This window comes from Microcebus murinus, chromosome 1 (genome assembly GCF_040939455.1).
Source record: "Microcebus murinus isolate Inina chromosome 1, M.murinus_Inina_mat1.0, whole genome shotgun sequence".
NCBI classification, from domain to species: domain Eukaryota; kingdom Metazoa; phylum Chordata; class Mammalia; order Primates; family Cheirogaleidae; genus Microcebus; species Microcebus murinus.
In genome coordinates, this window is record NC_134104.1 from 148,796,902 (window position 1) to 148,818,602 (window position 21,701).

A 21,701-nucleotide genomic window follows, 5' to 3' on the forward strand; every position below is an offset into this window, starting at 1 on the left:
CCCCACCTGCACAGCACCTGGGCCACCTGGGCGCCTTTCACCCTTGCCCGCAGATGGCTGCTGTCTGTCTGGGAGCCAGCACTCCCGGGGTCTGCCCTCCTCAAGCCTCCTCCCCCTCCAGGCCTGCCTTTCTAGGGGCTCATCCCCTGGCCTTCCTGAGAATGGCGCACGGGAGGGGGTCCCCCGGGCAGCAGAAGCTGAAGCAGCACCCCCAGACTGGCTTGTGGGAGCCCTGCCCCAGTCCTGTTGGTGACCAGGCAGGCAGATGCCATCACCCAGTCACATCCAGAGTGGAAATGGAGGTGCAGGTCCTGGAAGGAGCCAGCCTCGGATACTCAAAAGCCAGTCAGGGGCAGGGGCAGGGACAGGGCCTGTTGTCCTCAGGCCCAGGACAGGGATCTGCCTCTGCAGCAGGTAGAGCACAGGTGAGGACCCGGGGAGCCAGGTAGTGATATAGATGGGGAGGCTAGAGTATAATTGGGGTCCTCCGTGAGGAGCTCCCCACCGCTTTGGGGTATAAAGGCACGTGTGTCTGTCTATGATGACATCCGCCCCCCCCTCAGCCACCCTTCTCGCATAGGGCTGTCACTCCCACAAGGCAGCGGCAATTTCTCAGAGGCCTTTGAAGCCCACTGGGGCCTTAGGCCCCCATTCCCCTGAATCCCTTAACCACTTGCCTCTGCTGGGGCAGGGTGTGGGAGGGAGAGGAAGGAGGGCTTGCCCGGTGACTGCTGCTCTGCCCGTGTGCCCATGGGGAGGCCATCGGGAGAGGGACCAAGCAAGAAGCCCCCGGGGCCCAGCCTTGTTCCCCTAGAAAGGCCATTTTGCCCTCATCCTGCAGCCCCCAGCCCCTGAGCGCCCCGAGTGGGGAATGAGCCCCGGTGCTGTCTTTCACACATTCTGTATTTCCTGTGCGCCTCCAGAGAGAGGGCTGCATGTCGGGGTCCCCTGGGGTGCTGAGCCCAGAGCTGCAGAAGGAACCAATGAGCACATGGAATGCGTGAGGTCGTCACCCTTTCCCTCACTGACTTGCCCTTGTGAAGAAGCAAGGACAGAGCGCATCAACCCCACTCCCTCCCTGAGATGCGGTCCTGTCCTGTCCGTGGACACTGGGCTGTCAGGGGGTCAGGGAATTGAAGGGTGCCCCTCAGCTGCTCTTGGGAGCCCAGGGCCTCAGCATCCTTATCTGCCAAGGCAGGGGCACCCCTGCCAATACCCCCACCCCCCGCTAAATTCTGCCCATCTCCCCCCAGCAGCAGCAGACACTGTTCTACAGTTCTGTGAAGACCGGCTACACCGTCGGCTACAGCCTGTCCCTTGCCGCCCTTCTGGTGGCCACGGCTATCCTGAGCCTGTTCAGGTGAGGCCCAGCCCAAGCAGACCCGGAAGTGTCACTCCAATGATCAAACCCAGACTGCCCCAGGCTTGTCCCGGCCCCCTCCACTGTCTCCCCGCACCCTGGGCAGCACAGTCCCTGCCCACGCCCCCCTGCCAGGCCAGCCTCCCTAGAGGTGGCAGGTGGCCAAGGTGTCCCATCTGCTGTAGCCTGGAACCCCCCAGGATGGCCCTGCACCTGGGGCTAGGGACCAGAGGGTGGGGCCTGCACCCTGGAATGAGGCTTCTGGGGCAGGGGCACAGTCGAGCCTGAGGCACGTAGAGGCCCAGCTGCACAGGGGGACGGGGCGCCTGGGAGCAGGCCTGCAGCTCAGGACGGGACCCCCTTCCAGGCAGGGCCTGCACTCTGGAGGCCACGTGCTCCCTAGCACCGCTTGCTCAGAGCATAGGATGACGTTGGCTGAGGTGGGGGCACAACGTCCCTTCAGCCTCCCGGATGTGCCCGCCCCATGCAGGAAACTCCACTGCACGCGGAACTACATCCACATGAACCTCTTCATATCCTTCATCCTGAGGGCTGCCGCTGTCTTCATCAAAGACTTGGCCCTCTACAACAGCGGGGAGCTGGACCACTGCTCCGAGGGCTCGGTGAGGACGCCCGCCCTGGCCCACCTTCCCCAGTCTCCCCCTCATCTTTAATCACCGAAATCTCCTCTTCTCCTCCTGCCTCTCCCCCTCCATCTTCCCTCCCCCTCTCCCTCCCTCCCTCTCTCTCTCTGTCTCAGTCCAAGGTGGCCGAACCCCCACCCAGCCCCACCTGGCAGCTCTTCCAATCCCACTCCCCTCCTAGCAGCAGCAGATGTCACTCAGCCATCTGGGAGCTCAGCGACCTGCCCCTGCCAATGAGAAAAGCAGATGGGAAATGGGACACTTCACAGCCACAGCCCAGAGCCCCGTCCCACCCAAGTTGCTTATTTCCTGTATGGCCTTGGGGGACTTCCTCAGTTTCCCCATCTGTGCAAGGACTTCCAAGAGTCCTTCCGACTCTGTCCTCTGCCATTTGCACCCCCAGACTCGGCTCACCATGCCACCCTTCCCACTCCCCGGACCTCCCCTTGCCATCTGGAGTGGGTCCTCCTCTTCTGTTCTGTCCCTGCCATAGAGCCAGTTCTGGGCCTTCCTAGGGAAGGAAGGTTAAGGGACCATGTGGCCACTAAGGGGTCCGCCTCCAAGTGATTTTGAGCTAAGGGCCCCTCACTGAGTGCCCCTGAGCTAGGACAGGGAGTTTGAGACCGGCCCTAGCTCCCACCCGTTCCTTGTGGAATGGTGACTCATTGCTTCATGAGCGACACCAGAGGCAATGCACTATATCAGGGGTCAGCAGTACCTTCTCTCCAAAGAGGGAAGCTATGATAGTGGGATCACAGGCGTCTCAACCAGGGGGAGAGAAAACCCAGGGGACCCACCTTGGCCATTCTCAGAGCTCCTCAGAGGATCCATCCCAGGACCCGGGGGCCAATTCAGACTCGTGCAGTGCGAGCCACTGCACAGCCTGCAGCCTCCAGTGCACTTGCTAAGGGTCACTGTGGAGACTGGCTTCCCAGTTCACTAGCAGCTCTGCAAAGCTTTTCTAAAACAAGGTCAGAGTGCAGGTAACTGTCCTGTACCTTAAAGAGCTGAATTATTCTTGCAAAGCAAATGGGAGGAAGTGGGGGGCACAAGCACTCCTGTAGCTGGAGGGGCTGAAGCACAGCCTGAGGAAGGACTTTCCAACCGCAGGGAGAGAAGGGGAGGGGAAGGGAGGCGTCTCTCTGAAGATACCTCGAAGCCAAGAGTATAGGAAGGAAGGGTGAGAACCGGACTTTTGGGTACAGGGCCATGTGGAAGCTAGAGGGCTTCCTGGAGGAGGGTGGCTTTAAGCCCTGGCTCACAGGCATCTAGGCTTGATCTGAAATGGGAGACCATTTCTGGGAAGGGACAGAGGGCCCAGAGATCTTCCAAACATGCCAGATGGGACACCCAGAGGCCCATGACTGCCCTACTCAGGGGTCTCCCGGGCCCCCAGTAGGAACGGCCACCATCCCCGTTTCTTTTCTCCACTTCTACTTCCCCCTCCTCTACTCTCTTCTCAGTCTGTGTCTCTGCTCCACACTTCCACCTGGGGCCCACTCAATAGTCCACAGCCCACGCCCCCGCACACACATTCAGCAGCCTCTTGCAAACTCAAGCAAGAATTCTCCCTCATACGTCTTCCAGCTACTTTCAACCCTAATTGGAATGAGATGAATGAGTGGGGGTGTGAGTGGATGGGCAGCCTGGTGGATGGTGGAGTAAATAGATGCGTGAATGGCTGAGTAGGCAGAAGAATAGATGGATAAGGCAGGGAAGATTAGACAGACGGTGGGTGGGTAGATAGGTGGATGGATGCATGAGTGCACTGATGGATGCATTAGATGGGTGGGTGCATAGATGGATGGATGGATAGATGGCTGGCCAGGTGGGCTGGGAAATGAATGGAGAGATAGGTGAATGGGTGTAAGGATTGATAGCTGGGTGAAAATGAATAGATGAGAGATGGATTCTCAGATGGAAGATGGATAGATGGATGAGTTGGTAATGGACGTCTAGTGAATAGATGGGCAACTAAATCGATAAATGGATAGGTGAGTGGGTGGATGATTGTACAAGTAGATGGGTGGATAGATAAATAGATGGGAAGATGGATAGATCATGAATTGATGGATGGATAATTAAAATCACCAGCTTGTCCCAAAGCATCAGGCAATCTAAAATCAGGGATAATGAGAAAACCAATGAGTACATTTTTAAGGGGATAATACAAAACAACAAAGGGAGTTAGTTGGCTGTACTGCAACTAGGTTTGTCCCTCCAGACAGGGGTGTGGGCAGTCAGAGACCCCTTGTAGCCCCAGTGAGCCCTCTCTTTGCTCCTCCCCCTGCAGGTGGGCTGTAAGGCAGCCATGGTCTTCTTCCAGTACTGTGTCATGGCCAACTTCTTCTGGCTGCTGGTGGAGGGCCTCTACCTGCACACCCTGCTTGCCGTCTCCTTCTTCTCCGAGCGGAAGTACTTCTGGGGGTACATACTCATCGGCTGGGGTATGGTACCAGGGAGGGCTGCCAGGCTGGGGACAGCGGGGACAAGGCCTGGGAAGCTCACTAGGGGGAAGGGGCCAGCCCAGCCTGCAGTCTTAGATCTTGCTGGGCTGCAGGTCCTGCCTGTACACAAGGATCTTGGCTGGGGATTGAGAAAAGTCCCCCAAATGTCTGAGCCTAGGGAGGTGCCCTCAGGCGGCTGCACCCAGGGCTGACCTATGGGACAGATTCTGTGAGTGTCCTTCCACTTCCCCTTCAACCCCAGAAACGCACAGGGTCGCTGCTAATCTATAAGGTGACTCTGTCAAAATTAGAAACAGACTGTCCCTCTGAGTGGACACAGCCCCTCAGGCATATATCTTCACCCCTTCAGTGCAGCATCTTTGCACAGTGAACAACCTAGGCACCCACAGGTGGCAGCCCTGAATACCCACCCTGTTCTCCCGCCCTCCCGCTCTCTGGTTCTTCCTCCTAAATCTCTCCCTCATGCCCTCTACCCCTGTTTCCCATGCCCTCTTCTTTCTCTGTCCCCTGGCCCTGACAGGGGTGCCCAGCACATTCACCATGGTGTGGACCATCATCAGGATCCATTTTGAGGATTTTGGGTGAGCTGTCACCCGCCCCTCCCCTGGCTGGCATCACTGGGGACAGATCCCCCGGGTGGGTTGATGGTGCCACCCAGGCTTGCCAAGTGGACAGACCACAGCACTTGGCCCAGAGAGGGAGGCTGGAGGGGGACCTGGGGAGCAACAGACTCTGGGCCGGTGGTTTCCAAAGTGCTCGGGGCAGACCTGGGGACAAGGGAGAGGACTGCTGGCTCTGCTGAGGACAACCTCTCTCTCTCCCCACCATACTCTGCTCAGATGCTGGGACACCATCAACTCCCCATTGTGGTGGATCATAAAGGCCCCCATCCTCGCCTCCATCTTGGTAAGGCCTCCAACCACTTAGACATGGGGAAACTGAGGCCCAGGGGGAGGCAGCTTACCTCAGGTCACACAGAAAATTGGTGCCTGGGTCAGAGCTGAAACATAGGCCTCCCAATGCCTAATGCAGGTGGGTGGGCCCCATCCCCACCCACCAGTCCTTCCTCCAGAGTAAGCGGGTTGGGGGGCCCAGTCCTTGGGATGTGAAGCAGAGTCCCTGGATGACCTGCCCAAAGGGGAAGAACTAAAGAAGAGGGAAGATGGAGGGGGGAGGTGGGCAGCAGGAACCTGGGGAAGTAGCCAGGCCAGCAGCCCAGGGGACTGGCCACCCCAACCTCCCCTCTCTGATTGCCCGATCTTGGGCCCCCACCCACTAGGTGAACTTCATCCTGTTTATTTGCATCATCCGAATCCTGGTTCAGAAACTGCAGCCCCCGGATATCAGGAAGAGTGACAGCAGCCCATACTCGTGAGTGTGGGCCCAGAGCTCCGACACCCCCAGTACCTCCACCCCCAGTGCTCAAACCATCCCACGTCTTTTTGAAGTCCCCTTACCCTAAATATCCAGAGTCACCAAAAAGCCACATTGCTCTTGCCCACCTTCACCATGGCCTGGCTCAGCCCACCAGTGTCCCCTGCCCCAGCCCTGCTCTCGGCAGGCTGCCCTCAGAGCCCAAGCCTGCTCCCCCTGCACTCACTTACCCGGCATCCTTCCCAGGTGCGCATCTGCTGCCAAGCCCGGAGACTCGAGAAGACAGAGATAACCTGCGTCTTATTCATACCACGTGCCCAGTCCCTGGCATGTGCCTGGCGCAGAAAGGGGGTGCAATAAATGCAGAGCAGAGGAATGCCCTGGGGGAACCCCTGGCCTACCAATGAGGCAGCACATTTAGGACTCAATATTCCCCAATAATAATAATGGTATCTTCAATTTACATGCCGGGCATGTGCTAAGGGGTTTCCTTGTGTCATCTCATTTCATCCACACAGTCCCCTGTAAAATTGTCCCCTTTTTACAGAGGGGAAACTGACACACATTCCCTCTTCCTCAGGGTTTGGGAGCACATCACCATGGGCAGGGAGAAGGGGGCACAGTGTCCATGGGACAGTGCTTGGGAAGATGTGAGGACTGTCCCCTGTGCTTGGGAGGACTGGGGAAATAGGCCGGTCTTCATGGGAGCCACAGGGCTTGAAGGCAGAGCTAAGGAAACGTGAACATGTGAAAAGGGAGGCCGTGGGAAGGCAAGTAGGGTCTGCATGCCCACAGATGGGAGCAGGAGATTGAGTAGCAGTGCTATGCACACAAGACAAACCTGGGATGCCCCACAAGGGCCTCCCAGTCCTGGGGTTCTAGAATGTTCTTCTTGGCCTGGCTTCTCTTTAGGGAGTCTGAGCTGTGGTTCTAAGATTCCCGGCTAGAATGTCACGAGCTGCTGGATTTAGGATTCTATTCTGGAATCCTGTGACTGTCTCTGATGAGACTAAGACTCACATCCCTGGTGTGGCAGCGTGCTCTCCTGCCGGGTGTGTAGGCAGAGCTTCCCTTCCCGTCTGAGAAGCAAGGGCCCCGGGGGTGGGGGGGGTGCTCTGCAGTCTGCTGGGGGCAGCACATCTGGCCTGTGCACTCGAATCCTCTGCTTTGCCTATGGGGCCTTATTTCCCCCAACAAACGAAGGTTCGAAAGGGCTTGAATCTGAGGCAAAGAGAGCTGGTCATGGTCATGGCCAGGTCCGAGTGGGTGCGATGGAAGGGAAACAGCTGTCAGCAAGCAGAGGGGGTGGGGAGAGCTGGAGACGGAGCTCCTCGAGGAGAGGCTGTGAGCTCCCACTCTCCACCTCCCCATAAGCCTTCAATTTAAAGAAAGCTTCCATCTGTCAGTCTCGGCCGTGTAGGATAGGTTTGCAGCCAAGGAGGGGCGGGCAGTGCTCAGGATCTTAGCGTGACTAGGAACCAGGTCCGGGAAGGAGTGGGAGGGGCAAGGCCAGCTTGCTGTGGGACCTCAGTCCCCAGGCTAGGCCTCTCTGGACTGACTGCCAAGGCAGGAGAGACAGAGACAGAGACTCTCCTTAACCATCCCTCGCCCAGACCTCTCCCAGCCAGGGAACCATGGCTCACCCTGCCAGGGCCAGCGATGAGGTCAGGTGGCTGGGAGGCCTGAACCTTGTGCGTGGGACAGGCGCGGGCATTTGGAGCGAACACCCACCCTGCCGAGCACACGAGGCTGTGAAGGAGGAGCTGGTCCTTCAGAGCTTACTGGGAGTGTGTGCATCCCACGGGGAGGGAGGGGGCAGGGATGCAAACCCAAAGAAAATTCGCAACTCCTGGAGGAGTGGACACAGTAGGAAAGCCAAAGACAGAGGGCTCCACTGATTAACCCTGGGGCATCCCTGGCGATCAGGCACAAACTTGGGCACCTATCACCCTCCCAAGTGGCTCTGGGCATAGGTGGTCAGCACCCCAGTTAGAAAGATGTCCTTCCCAGAAGTCCTCATTCCCAGTAGGGAATTGTTCTCTCGTAAATGCACTGCACTTCATGGCAGCCAAAGCAGTTCCAGGTTTACAGTGGGCCCCTGTTTCTGTAATTTGACTATGTTTAGCATGCATTTACCCCATTATACAGATTGGGGAAATTGAGACCAAGAGAAGGGGAACCACGATCTCTCGTTACCTGAGAACATCTCCCCATTAGCTGAAATCCACTGTTATGCATCATCCCTCCCGGCCCCTCCTGTATGCTCTTTCCTCCAGAAAAGCAAGAATGGGGCGGGAGGGGGGGGGGTTCTTTCTCCCTCGTGCTTCCCTCCAGCACTTCCCTCCACGGGCATGAGGGCAGAGGCACTGTGGGTATGGAACTGGAGCATATCTGGGCATAATATTTTGGGGAGCCAACAGTCCATTCTCGCACGTCCTGGTCAGTGTCCCCATCTGTGTGCCCCCAGCTTCCCATGCCAGTCCCTATTGTACCCACACGTGTGGACACGCATACCCATGGCCTGCTCCTCCCCTGTCCCCAGGAGGCTGGCCAAGTCCACGCTCCTGCTGATTCCCCTGTTTGGAGTACACTACATTATGTTTGCCTTCTTCCCCGACAACTTTAAGACTGAAGCGAAAATGGTCTTCGAGCTCGTCGTGGGGTCTTTCCAGGTATGAACTATTGACTTAAGGCTACATTCTTCTTCCCTGGCCTTTAAGGGGGTTCACCTGGGGCCTTGGTCCCTTGCCACTGGATTCCAGTCTTTTCACTGTAATAAGTATTGGTTAAGTACCTTGTGCTTAGCCCTTTCCTTAACCAGGGGAACACGGTGGTGGGGCCAGGGTTGGGAGCTCCTAAGACCTGTCTACCTCACCTCTCCTGTCCCTTTTCTCCCCAGGGTTTTGTGGTGGCCATCCTCTACTGCTTCCTCAATGGCGAGGTAAGCCCCTCCCAGACCTTGAGGGCCAGGGAATAGAACTCCCAGGCCCAGGGTCCAGAGCAAGACAGGTTAAACCTTGTTACTCCAACTATGATCCTCAGGCTAGTAGCATTGGGGGCACTTAAGACCTTGTTAAAAATTCAAATCTCTGGGACCACCCCAGACCTGCTGCCTTAGAATCTGCATTTTAACAAAAACCCCTAGGGTTTCGCGTGTGCCTTAGAGTTTGAGAAACGCCTAGTTAAGTGGCTGTGTGCAGAGTGAGTGGGGGAGGTGCTGCAAGTGCAGGTTGAGTCACTGTTGAGCCCTGGTTACAGTGCACACAAATCCACCCCATGTGCTCAAGTGAGCTGGAGGGCCAGGGTAGGGAGAACTGGGTGGAGCGCCCCAGGCAGCATCCCTCTCTCTCCCTGGACTGCTTTCTCTGATCCTCTCCGCCTCTCACCTCCTCCCACTCCAAGGCCTTGATTTGACCTTGACCCCAACCCAGTCCCACCTCTGCACTGCGCAAGGCAGCATCCGGGTCTCTCCCTTTAGACTTCCCAAAGAGGATATGGCAGGCTCAGCACCCTATATCGAGAGAAGCCCAATCAGCAGCGGGACGACCACCCTCCCATCTCCTAGGTGCAGGCGGAGCTGCGGCGGAAGTGGCGGCGCTGGCACCTGCAGGGTGTCCTAGGCTGGAGCCCCAAATACCAGTACCCGTCGGGAGGCAGCAACGGCGCCACGTGCAGCACCCAGGTGTCCATGCTGACCCGCGTCAGCCCGGGCGCACGCCGCTCCTCCAGCTTCCGCTCCTCCAGCTTCCAGGCCGAAGTCTCCCTGGTCTGACCGCCAGGAGCCCAGGGGCCCAAGGCGGCCCCTCCCGCCCCCTCTCACCCACCCCAGCCAGCGATGGGGACTGAGGCCTGCCCGGGCGCAGCCAGCCCCAGCCCTGGGCTCGGAGGCTGCCCCACGCCCCAGGTCACGGGGACACTCCTGGGGAACGCAGCCCTTGTGCGTTTCTAGGCAAGTAGCAGATCTGGGATCTTGGCCCCTGGAGGATGTGGGGTGGGACTTAGTCACCAGACCCCTCCTCTAGAGGCCCCCTCCGCCAATCAAGGGCGAGAAATCTGCATACTTTCATCCTGACTCCGCCCCTGGTAGCTCTTCTGCCCAATCAGAGGAAAGCAACCGCTCACCCTCAAACAACGCTGCGATCTGAGGGCAGAAAGGTCCTGCACGGGAGAGCCACCACCGCCACCCTCATCCCCGACAGTGCCTGAAGTTTCACCGTCGCTGCCAAGTTCCTGTGGGTTAAGCATTGCCGTTCAGGCATCTCTCTGAAGATGCAGGTCTCTCCTTGGGGGCCCTCCTCTTAGCTCCTCAAGGTGAGTGAGTTAGTCTGCCCGGAGTTTTGGTTTGGGGAACACAGCTGCTACCTTGCTAGTCCCCCCGAAGTGGAGCGGTCCCAGCGTGAGTCTGGTGGCTGGAACAATGCAACCCACGGACTGAGGAACTCTGAGGCCTCTGGGAAGTGAGCGGACAGCCGCCAGCAAATGCTGAGGTCTCGGACTAAGCCTGTCCGCTCTCCAAGCTCCATCCGGCTTCATCCATCAAGTGCAATCCGTGACACCAGTCATCGCATCCCACAGGCTGTGGAAGCAACCGGGATCAAGAGCTGCTGCCCTCCTTGGCTGCCCACCTACGTGCCAACTATCGTAACCGGGCCCAGAGAGAGACCTGCACTCTTGGGCCCCTTCATCCTCGAATCAACCCAGCAAAGTGGGAATTACTGTGCCTATTTCATGCATCAGGAAACAGTCTCACAGAGAGCAGGTACCTCACCCTGTCGCACAGACAGGCTTTGAACTCAGATCTGGCTGATGGAAAGGTGGAAGCACAGACTCTTAACTGCTACCTTTTATATATTGTAACCAGCTGGATCCTCTCGGTTATTTGTATCGCCACTGATATTGTTACTGCCATTATTCCTGAGTCCCTGCTCCCACCCTCCCCTCCCCGGAGTGTGGCCGAGGACTCCTTTAGCACATGTATCATCTGGACAAGAGTCAGTTCGTGGCAGCCTCTGTCTGCCCTTCGCCCCTGTGGCCACACAGCTTCCTACCCACACCCCCACCAGAGATGATCCCCTCAGGACTGCAACAGGCTTGTGTGACAATAAATACTGGCTTGGATTGGCTTGGTTCTCCTGGGGGTTGATGTTCTCACATGGCCTAAAATGGGAACCAGTTTTCACCCTGCAGCAATCTGCCCCCCACCCCAAGGAGGGGTGTCACAGCAGTGCTGAAGCCAGATGCCACCACCCCTCTGGCTTTTGACAGGAACCTCTCCACACACACCCTTTTCCACGTGAAAAGCACACAGTTCTGAGGGCCTTCAGCTCCCATCTTTTCGAGTTGTATCCTCTTCCTTCTGAGTGTGATGAAGTGAGACCAGGTGTCCGTGATGTCCCCCGATCCCTAAGTCCAGCCAAGAGGCGATCATTCGAGTCTTGGATCAATACAAAACATCTGGCAGAGCTTCCTGTGGTCCCAGATATAGTTAACTGGGGGTGTTTCACAGGCTTCGGTCATTCCTGCAGACAAGGAGCAAACGAGGTATAGAATGACCGTGTCACCATTGCCCAGGGCTCAGCCAAGAAGAGGTAGAGGACAGCACAAATGTCACTAGCACAAGTGACCAAGCAGAGACATTACAACTGATAGAAAGGTTTATACAGAGAGGTAGCATGGCGAAGTAGGTGTCAGTCAGCAAGAGTTGTGTCCAGAGCCTTGCCCGAGCTGCCGTCCTGGGTTCCACCGCCTGCAAACTTGCTAGAGGGGCGGGAGAGGGATGCTACGCTGGTAAAAAGTTGTGAGATGAGGCAGGCAAAGGCTCAGGTATGCCTGCAAGGCTCCTTCAAAGCCTTGTCCTACTCAGTGCCAACTCAGAACCCATCATCAAAGGACAGCTCCAACCCAGCACCCTCACAGGCCCCAAGTCAGGGATGATCAGGCCGGGGTAAGAATGACCGTGAACCTGGGGCCCTGGAAATGCCCTTTGATCAGCATTTCCAGCATCGCCAGGGCTGGCGGGCTTCCCCTCCCCCTCTGGATTCACACTCCATGCCCTGCCCTGTGCGTGCTCAGCTCTAGGACGACAAGGAGGCAGTGCCCCTCAGGCACTCCAGGCCCGCTGGACAGAGCATTCTCAGCCCCTCCCCCTCCCCCTGCCCAGACCAACAGTGGTGAAAAAAAGTGCCAGTGATGGACAGCTGAGGTGGGGTGTTGGGCACTTGGGACTTTCTCCACTCATCGCTGGGCCTGTCCCATCCCTACCGCTCCAAGGCTTAGGGAATGAGAGATAGGGAGCAGGCGGTCTGTCCTTGCTCCCCTCACCCAGCTGGGTCAAGTCACTCACTCTCCTCCCTACTTAGCGTCTCTCTGAACTGGTTCCAGGGAACTCATCCACCCATGCTCCTCAGTAAGGTGCAGAAGACCCAGCCCTAGTCTTTTAGTCCCAAATCTTCAGACTTTCTCAGAGATCATGAGCAGGCCCTCACCCCTCTCTGGGCACCAGTTTCTCTACCTGCACAGTAGGGGAGGGTGCTAGCTGGCTTAGCTTAGCTCCTGGCTAAGACGTGGGGGGCTGATGAGGAGGGGGCGGCCCAGAGCCCTCTGCCACCTGCTCTGGGCTCAGGGGAAGGACAGTGGCTGGAGAGAGGGAGCTCAAGCCATCCGGGGGGCTGGGGAAGACTCAGAGGATGGAGGCTGAGCAGGGAGAAGGTCAGAGACTGGTGGGACTCCCTCTTGAGAGGCGAGCTCAGGCTGGTAGAAGAGGGCGGAGGGAGAGTGGAAACAGAAATGGGAAGGACCGGCAGGCCCATGGGAGCAGAGTGTCCGCAGAGGAAAGAGCAGCACCCTGCCTTCCTGGCCAGGGACCCTACGGGCTGCCTGAGCTGCGTGAAGGCCAGGAGGGGCCCCCATGCCACGCTGGACCTGGCCCACACACCACAGCGACTGAAGTCCCCCGTTAGTGTGTAATGGCTTTAGGGCAAGGCAGGCAGCCCTGGGGAGAGGACAAATTATCAGCCGAGAGGGTGGAGAGTGAAGAAAAAGCAGAGAGACCCAAGACATGGGTAACAAAAAGGAAAACATAGGTGGGGCCCTGCCCAGAGACAGGAGAGGAAAACCTCAGTGACGGGCATTCAGGGATGGGGGATACCAAAACACAGTCTCAGGCCGGCAGAGGTCATAGACAGGCATCCCAGGCCGGAACAGTCATGGATGGGGGTGACCAGACCACGAGCAGGTTTCTCCCAGCCCCTCCCACCTCCCCATCTCCCAGGCCCCTCTCCTGCCTTCCCGTGCACCTGTCAGGCCAGGCCAACTCATCTTTATCGCCACCTGGTGGGTGCTCCAAGGACTTCGCCCAAGTTGGCCTTAAGGCCCAACCACCTGGGTCCAGGCCCCTTCCCAGAAGGCCAAGTGACACAGAGGGCAGGTGTCTCCCTTGAGCTCCAGGCAGAGGGAGAGATAAGTGGGAGGAGGTGGTGAGGCTGCAGGACTGGTTTTCAGGGTTGGCATGGAATTAAGGAGGCCCAAGGCCTGTCCACAGGCACAGGCCACTGACACAAGCCCCAGCCCAGACCCAGCTGCGACCCCAGGTAGACCCGGTCTCTGGTTGGCCACAGGCTGGCCCCTGGGCCCTCCCTGAGCCCTGACCCCAGTCCCTGAGGGCAAGGCGCAGTTAACCCATGTGGGTACCTCCTGGGAAGGCAAGGACAAGGAACCCCCCACCATCCCAGTGGAGACAGCCACCATCCCCTATGTGGTGGGGGCCACCATGTGGGCGATTCCTACCACTCTCGGGCACAGGCTGCCCAAGGACAGCCAGCATGCCAGCAGAATGGACAGTGGCAGCTTCTTAGGAGAGGCCAGCCACACTGAGGTTTTCTCCGAAGACTAGGTAGGGGTCTCTGGGGCCCAAGGGAAGGTGACGGGTGCCAAGGACACCTGAAACCAGGTGAACAGGCATAGGGGCCCTTTCCTATGGAACACGTGGAGGCTTCCTACATGAGGCCAAGGGAGGGGGGCGGGGTTGGGCAAGCCACTCTGGCTGCTGAGAAGGGCCTGAGCAAAGGGCAGGCCTGGGCAAAACTGCCATTCCATCGTGCGGGCGAGGGAGGAAGAGGGTGGGCAAGATAACGACCTGCTTTGATACGCGAAGAATGAAATGTCTGAGGGAACGGTCAGGCGCGGTGGCTCACGCCTGTAATCCTAGCACTCTGGGAGACCGAGGCGGGCGGATTGCTCAAGGTCAGGAGTTCAAAACCAGCCTGAGCAAGAGTGAGATCCCCGTCTCTACTATAAGTAGAAAGAAATTAGTTGGCCAACTAATATATAGAGAAAAAATAATTAGCCAGGCATGGTGGTGCATGCCTGTAGTCCCAGCTACTTGGGAGACTGAGGCAGAAGGATTGCTTGAAGCCCAGGAGTTTGAGGTTGCTCTGAGCTAGGCTGACGCCATGGCATTCACTCTAGCCTGGGCAACAAAGTGAGACTCTGTCTCAAAAAAAAGAAATTTCTGGGGGACATCTGTGTAGAAGCCCCAAGGCTACTAGAATCAGAACCTAAAGTGACAAGGCCCAGACAGGGGGCAGGGAGACGAGGGCAGCCCCTGTAGGGGAGGGGTGCGTGGGGAGTGTGCTAGCAGGGGTGCGGTGAGGAGTCGGAATCAGCCCTCCATTCCCACCACTCACCCAGGGCCTGTTTTAATGAGCAATGACCCAACCTCCCCCCATGTGGGAACAGGAACTGCCCTTATCTTTCCCGGGGGAGGGGGCCAGAGCCACAGCTGGCAGTCATTAAACACCCTGATCAAGCCAGGGATGGACGAGATATTAATAGCCAGGAGTCGATGGCCCTGGAGACACAGCCTCCCAGGAAGAGGCTGTGTCCTCAGCAGGCCATGGGGATGAGGAGGACAGGTCAGGAGGCCACCCTGGCAATGCCCCAGCCTCCATGCAGGACAGGCGGGGCAACCAAAGTCCAGAGAAGGAAAGGGAGTTGCTTGGGATTGTCAGTGCCATCATTGGTAAAGCCTGGCCTCGAACCCAATTCTCCAAATCCCAGAGTCCTGCCCCTTCGTTGCATGGATTTTCATAGAGGAGATCATTGGGGGTACCCTGTGTGGAAACACAGGAGAGCAGACCCAGTTGGTGATACCGATTCTTTGTAATCTTGATGGTTTTTTTTGTTTTTGTACCTTTGCATTAATTTTCACCTTTTAAAATATTATGTTAAAATATTATCTTGATTAGCAAGTTTTTTTTTACCACCCCTTAAATTTTGTACCCAAGGTATGTACTCATTTGCCTCACCCTAGTCCCAGCCCAGCCCCCAGGGCTCCCAGCATCCCTGAGTCCCAGGATTTCAGCATGGAAGTAACTTTGGAGAGCTCTAGACCAGCCTCTATGTAGCTCAGAAGAAGAGGATCCCGCCGGAGTGATGCTTGCTAAAAGTAGGCAGCTCCGGGACAAATTCAGCAGCTCAACAATGTCATGGTAGACCTGGGTGTTTTCTACTGTCCACTCTGCCATTCTCATCTATAGACTTTGAGACTCAGACTTATCCCCCCATGATTGCAAAATGGCCATTGCTGCCCCAAGCATCATGTTCTCACAGAATCCCATCTGTGGGCAAGGAGGAGAATTTCTCCTATGTGAGTCCTTTTATCAGGGGAGATAACCTATCCCAGGGTCCACTTTCTGCACACTCTCCTCGGGCCAGGATTAGTTTACATAACCAAATCCCAGCTGCAAGAGAGGCCAGGCTTCTATAAGGGAAGTTGATCTGCTGAGGAAGAGAGGGGAACGGCAGTTGAGTAGGTAAGCAACAGAGTCTGACTTGCAGTATGTTTTTGGATGTCTCTTTGGGTAAATGTGTGATCTTTCAGATTTCCTCTGCCTGGAATCTGGTGGTGTAGTATATATATGGTGAAGGCGAAGGAGCTAAACCTGGTTCAGTGCAGGAAACGGAAAACAGTCTAGGTATTTTGTGCAGAAAGAGATTTAATGTAGGGAATCAAATGTTGGAAGGCTTGCAGGATTAGAAGTTTAGGCCACCTTTATCCTTCATGGTCACACCACCACAGCTGCCACCTTGCAGAAAATTATTGCAACCTCCCAATTGCACATCCATTAAGCTGGTGACAAAAAAAAAGTGGAGGGAACATAGTCCCCTGCTGCTGCAAAACACTCCTGTCTGCCAGATCCCACCCATCAGCCCCATGCTGCAGGCCTCCACCTCCCTTCTGCCTCTGACTCTCTTGGCAGTGCTTACCTCTGGCAGAGCCTAAGTTGCATTGGATCTCTAGCAGCAAGGGAATTTGGGAAAGGCAGTCTTGAGCCTTCCAGCCCCTGTAACACAGAGGAATATGGAAGGGGCTAGAGAAGAGACCAAATCCCAATAGGTAATTTCCAGCACAGGGACTCAGGTGGCATCATAGCCCAAGTCCCCAAAAAGCAGAGCCTGAGACAAGGGCCTGTGACCAGGAAACAGAGAAGAGTGAAACAGGGAAATGAGGACAGACAATACAAAGGTTAGTTACTGAGGTGGCCACTGCTGGGGCAATGGGAACTCATTGCCACTGGGACCCGCTGAGGAGCTGGCAGATGCACTTTAGAATTGTCCTCCTAAGGGACATAAAAGGAGAGCATTGGCCACTGATTCCCATCATCTAGTGCTCAAGCTTTGCCCATGTCAACCCCCTCGTGCTTCCAGGCTTGGCAGGCATGAGCATTAAGGAGGTTCCTGCAGGTGTCCCACAGGACGTCACCAGAGGAGCCCTTGGGCAGAAAGTGCTAGATGTGGGGTGCAGACGAGCTGAGGAGCTGTCAGGTTACTCCTGCAGGAAGCTGGCAAAGGTGGGCCACTAGGATATGAAGCTGAGGGTCCAGTAGAGGTGGCCTGCTGGGGGCAGGGAAGAAGAACCTCACACAAAGGTCCTTGTGTACTAGGGTCTTCATGGACACTTACTGGCCCTGCCGCCACAGTCTGTCACTGGGGTACGCACAGCCTGCTCTCTCGGCTGGGCCCCCAGGGTCTACCCTAGGTGATCTAGTCCCACTGTGCCACCCTGTGGCCTCTCAGACCCCTCCAGTCAGTCTCAGCCATGCCTCTATCTGGCCCTGGGTGTGCACTGCCCTCCCCACGGGCTCCATGGCAGACTTGCTTTACCATGAACCATGGCAGCACCATGACAGGCCCACCAGGTCCAACTCGGCCACCTTCCTCATGGCTCGGGGATCACCACAGGAACCTGTGGATCCCTTCTAGACTTCTGGCCATTAAGTCTAGAGCTCCACCATTTTTATCCAGAGGGGGCACTCACAGGGCACGGGCAGCCCGGGAGCTATCTCCCAGACATACGCACCCTCTATTTTTAGCTTTCAAATTTTTCCCCCCAAAATTTCATCCCCGATGATGACACTGAGACACGTGTCAGACGGATTCTTCCCCGTCTCCTTTCTCCCTTCACCAGCTGTAGGGTGGGCTTCCTGCCCTCCCCCTCCATCCTAGCTTCTTCCTTCCAGAGATGACATCGCTTTCTCTGCCTCTCCCTGGGTCATAATGCTGGAGTGGCTTCAGGGGCAGAGGGATGAGAAATATATCTATTTAAGGATTTCAAAATATTACTGTCATTATGTTCATTCAGCAAATAATTCCTGTGTGCACAGTTCTCGATACTCAGGACACCGTGGAGAACCAGGCAGAGCTCCTGCCCTTGTGGAGCTGACCCTCTAATGGGTAGAGACAGATAATAAATGAGGCCGGGGGCAGTGGCTCACACCTGTAATCCTAGCACTCTGGGAGACCGAGGTGAGGGGATAGCTTGAGGTCAGGAGTTCGAGACCAGCCTGAGCAAGAGCGAGACCCCATCTCTACTAAAAATAGAAAAATCACCCAGTCAACTAAAAATGAAACAAAAAATTAGCCAGGTGTGGTAGCTCGCGCCTATAGTCCCAGCTACTCGGGAGGCTGAGGCAGGAGGATCGCTTGAGCTCAGGAGTTTGAGGTTGCTGTGAGCTAGGCTGATGCCACGGCACTCACTCTAGCCTGGGGAACAAAGTGAGACTGTCTCAAAAAAAAAAAAAAAAAAAAGATAATAAATGAGAAAAATTCCAGAAGCAAGCAAGCAGGGTGAGGGCTAGAGTGAGGGGGTGCTCTGTTAGTTGGGGTTCTCAGAGGAGGCCTCCCCAAGGGGTGGGCAGTGGAGCAGGAGCAGGCCACTCGTTCCTGAAAATCAGAGGATTTTAAACCATGCATATCAGAGCTGGGGCTCAGAGGCCTTGAGGTCCCCTGCCTCTGCAGAGGTAGGCTGGACAGTATCTGAGGACAGCCTGGAGCTGGGGGTTGGGGCTCAGCACTGTCCAAAGCCCTTCCCCTGAGCAGGGGCTCAGGTGCCCGCTGCTGGCAGAGCAATGGGGAAAGGGTGCCGGCTGGGCGTGGAGAGGCTTGTTTCTTGGGCCTCCACTGCAGCCGTGCTCTGGGCTCACAGACTCCATTTGGGCGTGGGGAACAACAGCCTCCCCCACCCCCAGTTCAGTGTCCTCGGTGCCAAGTGACAGAGAACAGGCAGCTCTTGAAAAGACTAATATTTACTCTTCAAACGGGAGCTGGCACAGGCTGTTTCCTGCAACTGGCGTCTGGCTTGCCCTGTGGGATGGATGCAACAGGAGGTATGCGGGAGATAGGCAGATGTCCCCTCCTGAGACAATGTCTGCGGGATGGGGACAGCATGTTCCAAGATCCCATCCGACACATCCCGTCTCTGCCTGCACACCTCCCGGGTGGACCAGTCCCTGCCTGTGCAGCCCCCGCTGGACGGCTCCGTGAGAAAGGTCATTCTAGTGTCGGCCCTGTGTTCCTTGCCCCTGGCTCTTGCTCTGATCCCTGGGGCCTCAGAAAATGTTCCTGGGACAGCCCCCCAGGGCCATGGTGGTCCCGGCCACCTTTACCCGCCCGCCACTCCCACCAGCCTCCAGCTTCACTTCCCCAGGCTCGCTCTCTGGGCTCTGTGGCCAGAACAGGCTATTTCTGGGGCGGGAGGAGGGCCTTGCCTTGGGGGCACCTCTTCCCCCCTGCAGCTGTGTCCCTCCTGCTCGTGAGAGCCCTTCAGCTGAGTGCGCGCCTCGTGTGGGAAAGAGTCCTGGCCAGGAAACTACTGGTCAGACAGCCTGAATCTGGGGAGGAGAGAGTCCCTGGTGGCTTGGTGGCCAGAGCCAGCTCCCACCCGCCCGCTTTCCCCTCTGGAGTCCTCTCCTCTCTGCTTTCTGTCCTTCCATGTCCCCCACGGCCTCCAGAGCCCTCCGTCACCAACACAGCCCCTGGCCTCTGCTTCAGATTCCCCCCACCCGAGCAGCCCGGGAGGCTCGAACGCTCTGGCTGCACCAAAAGCCAGTCTCCTCAGCCTCCTCCGGGGCTGGGAACACCCAGGACAAGATCTCCCAGGGGAGATGCAGCCCACCTTGTTCTCCCACAGCTTTCAGACCTGACTGCTGAGTCTAGAAACCTTTTTTTTTTTTTTTTAATTCCTTATTATCCTACACTTCACTCTCATGTTCCTGGCCCCTTGTAGGCAACCCTTCTGGTGTATTTAACATGTATCTTTTTGCATATATCCTTATAAAATAGTTCACCATTTCGTGTGCATCTATTTCTAATCATATAAACATCATTTCTTACCCAGCTCTGAGTGGTGAAGATCCATCCACGTTGTGATGTTACATCTAAAGCTGATACTTCCACCTGCTCCGTGGTGCTCCGTGGTGAGCCTGCGCACTTCCCCTGCCCACCATGGATGCACAGGTCGCCTTCCGCCAACACAGACGATGCTTCAATGAACAGTCATCTTCATACATGTTCCCTTAAGGATCTGTGTAAGAATCCTCCTGGGACATATAACCAGTGGTAAAATTTCCACATCACGAGGTGTGTACGTGCTTTATTTGGGCAGGTATGCTGTATTCATTGCCCGGGGCTGCCATAAAAAAGCATCAGAGTCTGGGTGCCTTAAACAACAGAAATCTATTTCCTCATAATCCTGGAGGCTAAACAGTCTGAGATCAAGGTGCCTGATGGCTGTCTTCTTCTCCTTGTGCCTTCACTTAGCTTTTCCCCTGGGCCTGCGTGCTAATCTCTTACAGGCACTAGTCCTAGTGGACTTGGGCCCACCTATAGGACTTCGTTTTATCTCAATTACCTCTTTTAAAAAAACTTTTTTTAGGCCAGGCGCGGTGGCTCATGCCTGTAATCCTAGCACTCACTCTGGGAGGCCGAGGCGGGAGGATCCTTAAGGTCAGGAGTTCGAAACCAGCCTGAGCAAGAGCAAGACCCTGTTTCTACTATAAATAGAAAGAAATTAATTGGCCAACTAAAGATATATACAAAAAATTAGCCGGGCATGGTGGTGTGTGCCTGTAGTCCCAGCTACTCAGGAGGCAAGAGGATTGCTAGAGCCCAGGAGTTCCAGGCTGCTGTGAGCTACGGCACTCTAGCCCAGGCAACAGAGTGAGACTCTGTTTCCAAAAAAAAAAAAAAATTTTTTTAATTTCAACATATTACGGGGGTACAAATGTTTAGTTTATGTATATTGCCCTTGCCCCACCCAAGTCAGAGCTTCGGACCTGTCCATCAACCAGTTTAAAGGGTCCTGTCTCCAAATGCAGTCATGTTCTGAGGTCTGGAGTTAGACTTCCAAATGTGACTTTCGGGAGGGACACAACTCAGCCCCTCCCAGGAGCACAGCTCTGCAGGTGGGCTGTGCCTCTCCACCACTGCCAGCCACGCACGGGGTCCTGCAGCCCCACGCTCCCTCCTACCTTTGGTGCCACCCAGCTCTGCAGGTTTGGCCAAGCTCAGAGGTGTAACGTCATATCCTACTGTTGTTTTAATATGTATTTCCCTGTATGTGTAATGCTTTCAAATCTCCTCATAGGCTTATTAGCTTTTTTGGCTTTTCTCTTCTGTACATTGTCTGCTCATTTTTCTATTTGGATTCCTCTTTCTTGCTGATCTACATGAATTGCTTCTGTATTAATGCCTTCAGGCATTATAAATATCTTCCCCCATTATATTTTAATTTTGCCCATGAAATCCTTATTTATATACAACCAAATTCATCGATCACTTTGCCTTAAGGGTGTGCCCATGACATTTTTGTTTAAAAAAGTCCTTTTCGAACATAGGCCACAAAAATATTCTTCATATTCTTTGATGAACTCTTTTGCCTTTCACATTTGATCCGGCGACATCTTAGGAGCTGACTCGGCTGAGCCAGGCAGGGTCTTCCTGCCAGGTGCATTCGGGCGGCCCCTCCTCTCTGAGCCTCTCCTCCAGTGGCCCTGCCCAAAGATGCTTGGCAGTTGTCAAGCAGCACCTTTGCTACCTGGTCCCCTTCGAGGGGTAGGGCCCAAGAAAAAAGAAGGCAACACATTAGCCTGAACTCCTCCCCAGTCCTCCTGGCACAGAAAGGAGGTCTCTATGGGCCAAAATCTGCTTTCATTCTTTTTTGAGACAGGGTCTCCCTCTGTCACGCGGGTAGAGTGCAGTGGCACAATCATAGCTCACTGCAGCCTCGAACTCCTGGGCTCAAGCAATCCTCCTGCTTCAGCCTCCTGAGTAGCTGGGACTACAGGCATGCACCATCACCATGCCTGGCTAATTTATTTTACTTTTTGTAGAGGCAGGTTCTTGCTTATGTTGCCCAGGCTGGTCTTGAACTGACATCAAGTGATCCTCCTGCCTCGACTTCCCTAAGTGCTGGGATTACAGGTGTGAGCCGTGGCACCCAACCCCTGTTTATTCTCTGTGGCTGCTGCTCATTTTTCACGGGGGACAGAGCTCTGGGCTGTACTGTCACTGGCTCCC

General features: G+C 55.8%; 1 protein-coding gene across 2 annotated transcripts in view; it reads left to right on the plus strand.

Annotated features, from left to right (window-relative positions):
• Positions 1-10,964, plus strand: part of VIPR1 (vasoactive intestinal peptide receptor 1) — a 33,519-nt gene extending 22,555 nt beyond the window's left edge. The window contains exons 5-13 of one of the 2 annotated variants that reach the window (XM_012770251.3): positions 1,254-1,360; positions 1,851-1,983; positions 4,298-4,451; positions 4,993-5,053; positions 5,312-5,378; positions 5,752-5,843; positions 8,389-8,518; positions 8,746-8,787; positions 9,412-10,964. In XM_012770251.3, the coding sequence (XP_012625705.1) occupies positions 1,254-1,360; positions 1,851-1,983; positions 4,298-4,451; positions 4,993-5,053; positions 5,312-5,378; positions 5,752-5,843; positions 8,389-8,518; positions 8,746-8,787; positions 9,412-9,618 (993 nt within the window). In that variant the 3' untranslated portion in view covers positions 9,619-10,964. The remainder of the gene's footprint in view (positions 1-1,253; positions 1,361-1,850; positions 1,984-4,297; positions 4,452-4,992; positions 5,054-5,311; positions 5,379-5,751; positions 5,844-8,388; positions 8,519-8,745; positions 8,788-9,411) is intronic. The other variant, XM_012770252.3, reaches the window with a different exon arrangement.
• The last annotated feature ends 10,737 nt before the right edge of the window (positions 10,965-21,701 follow it).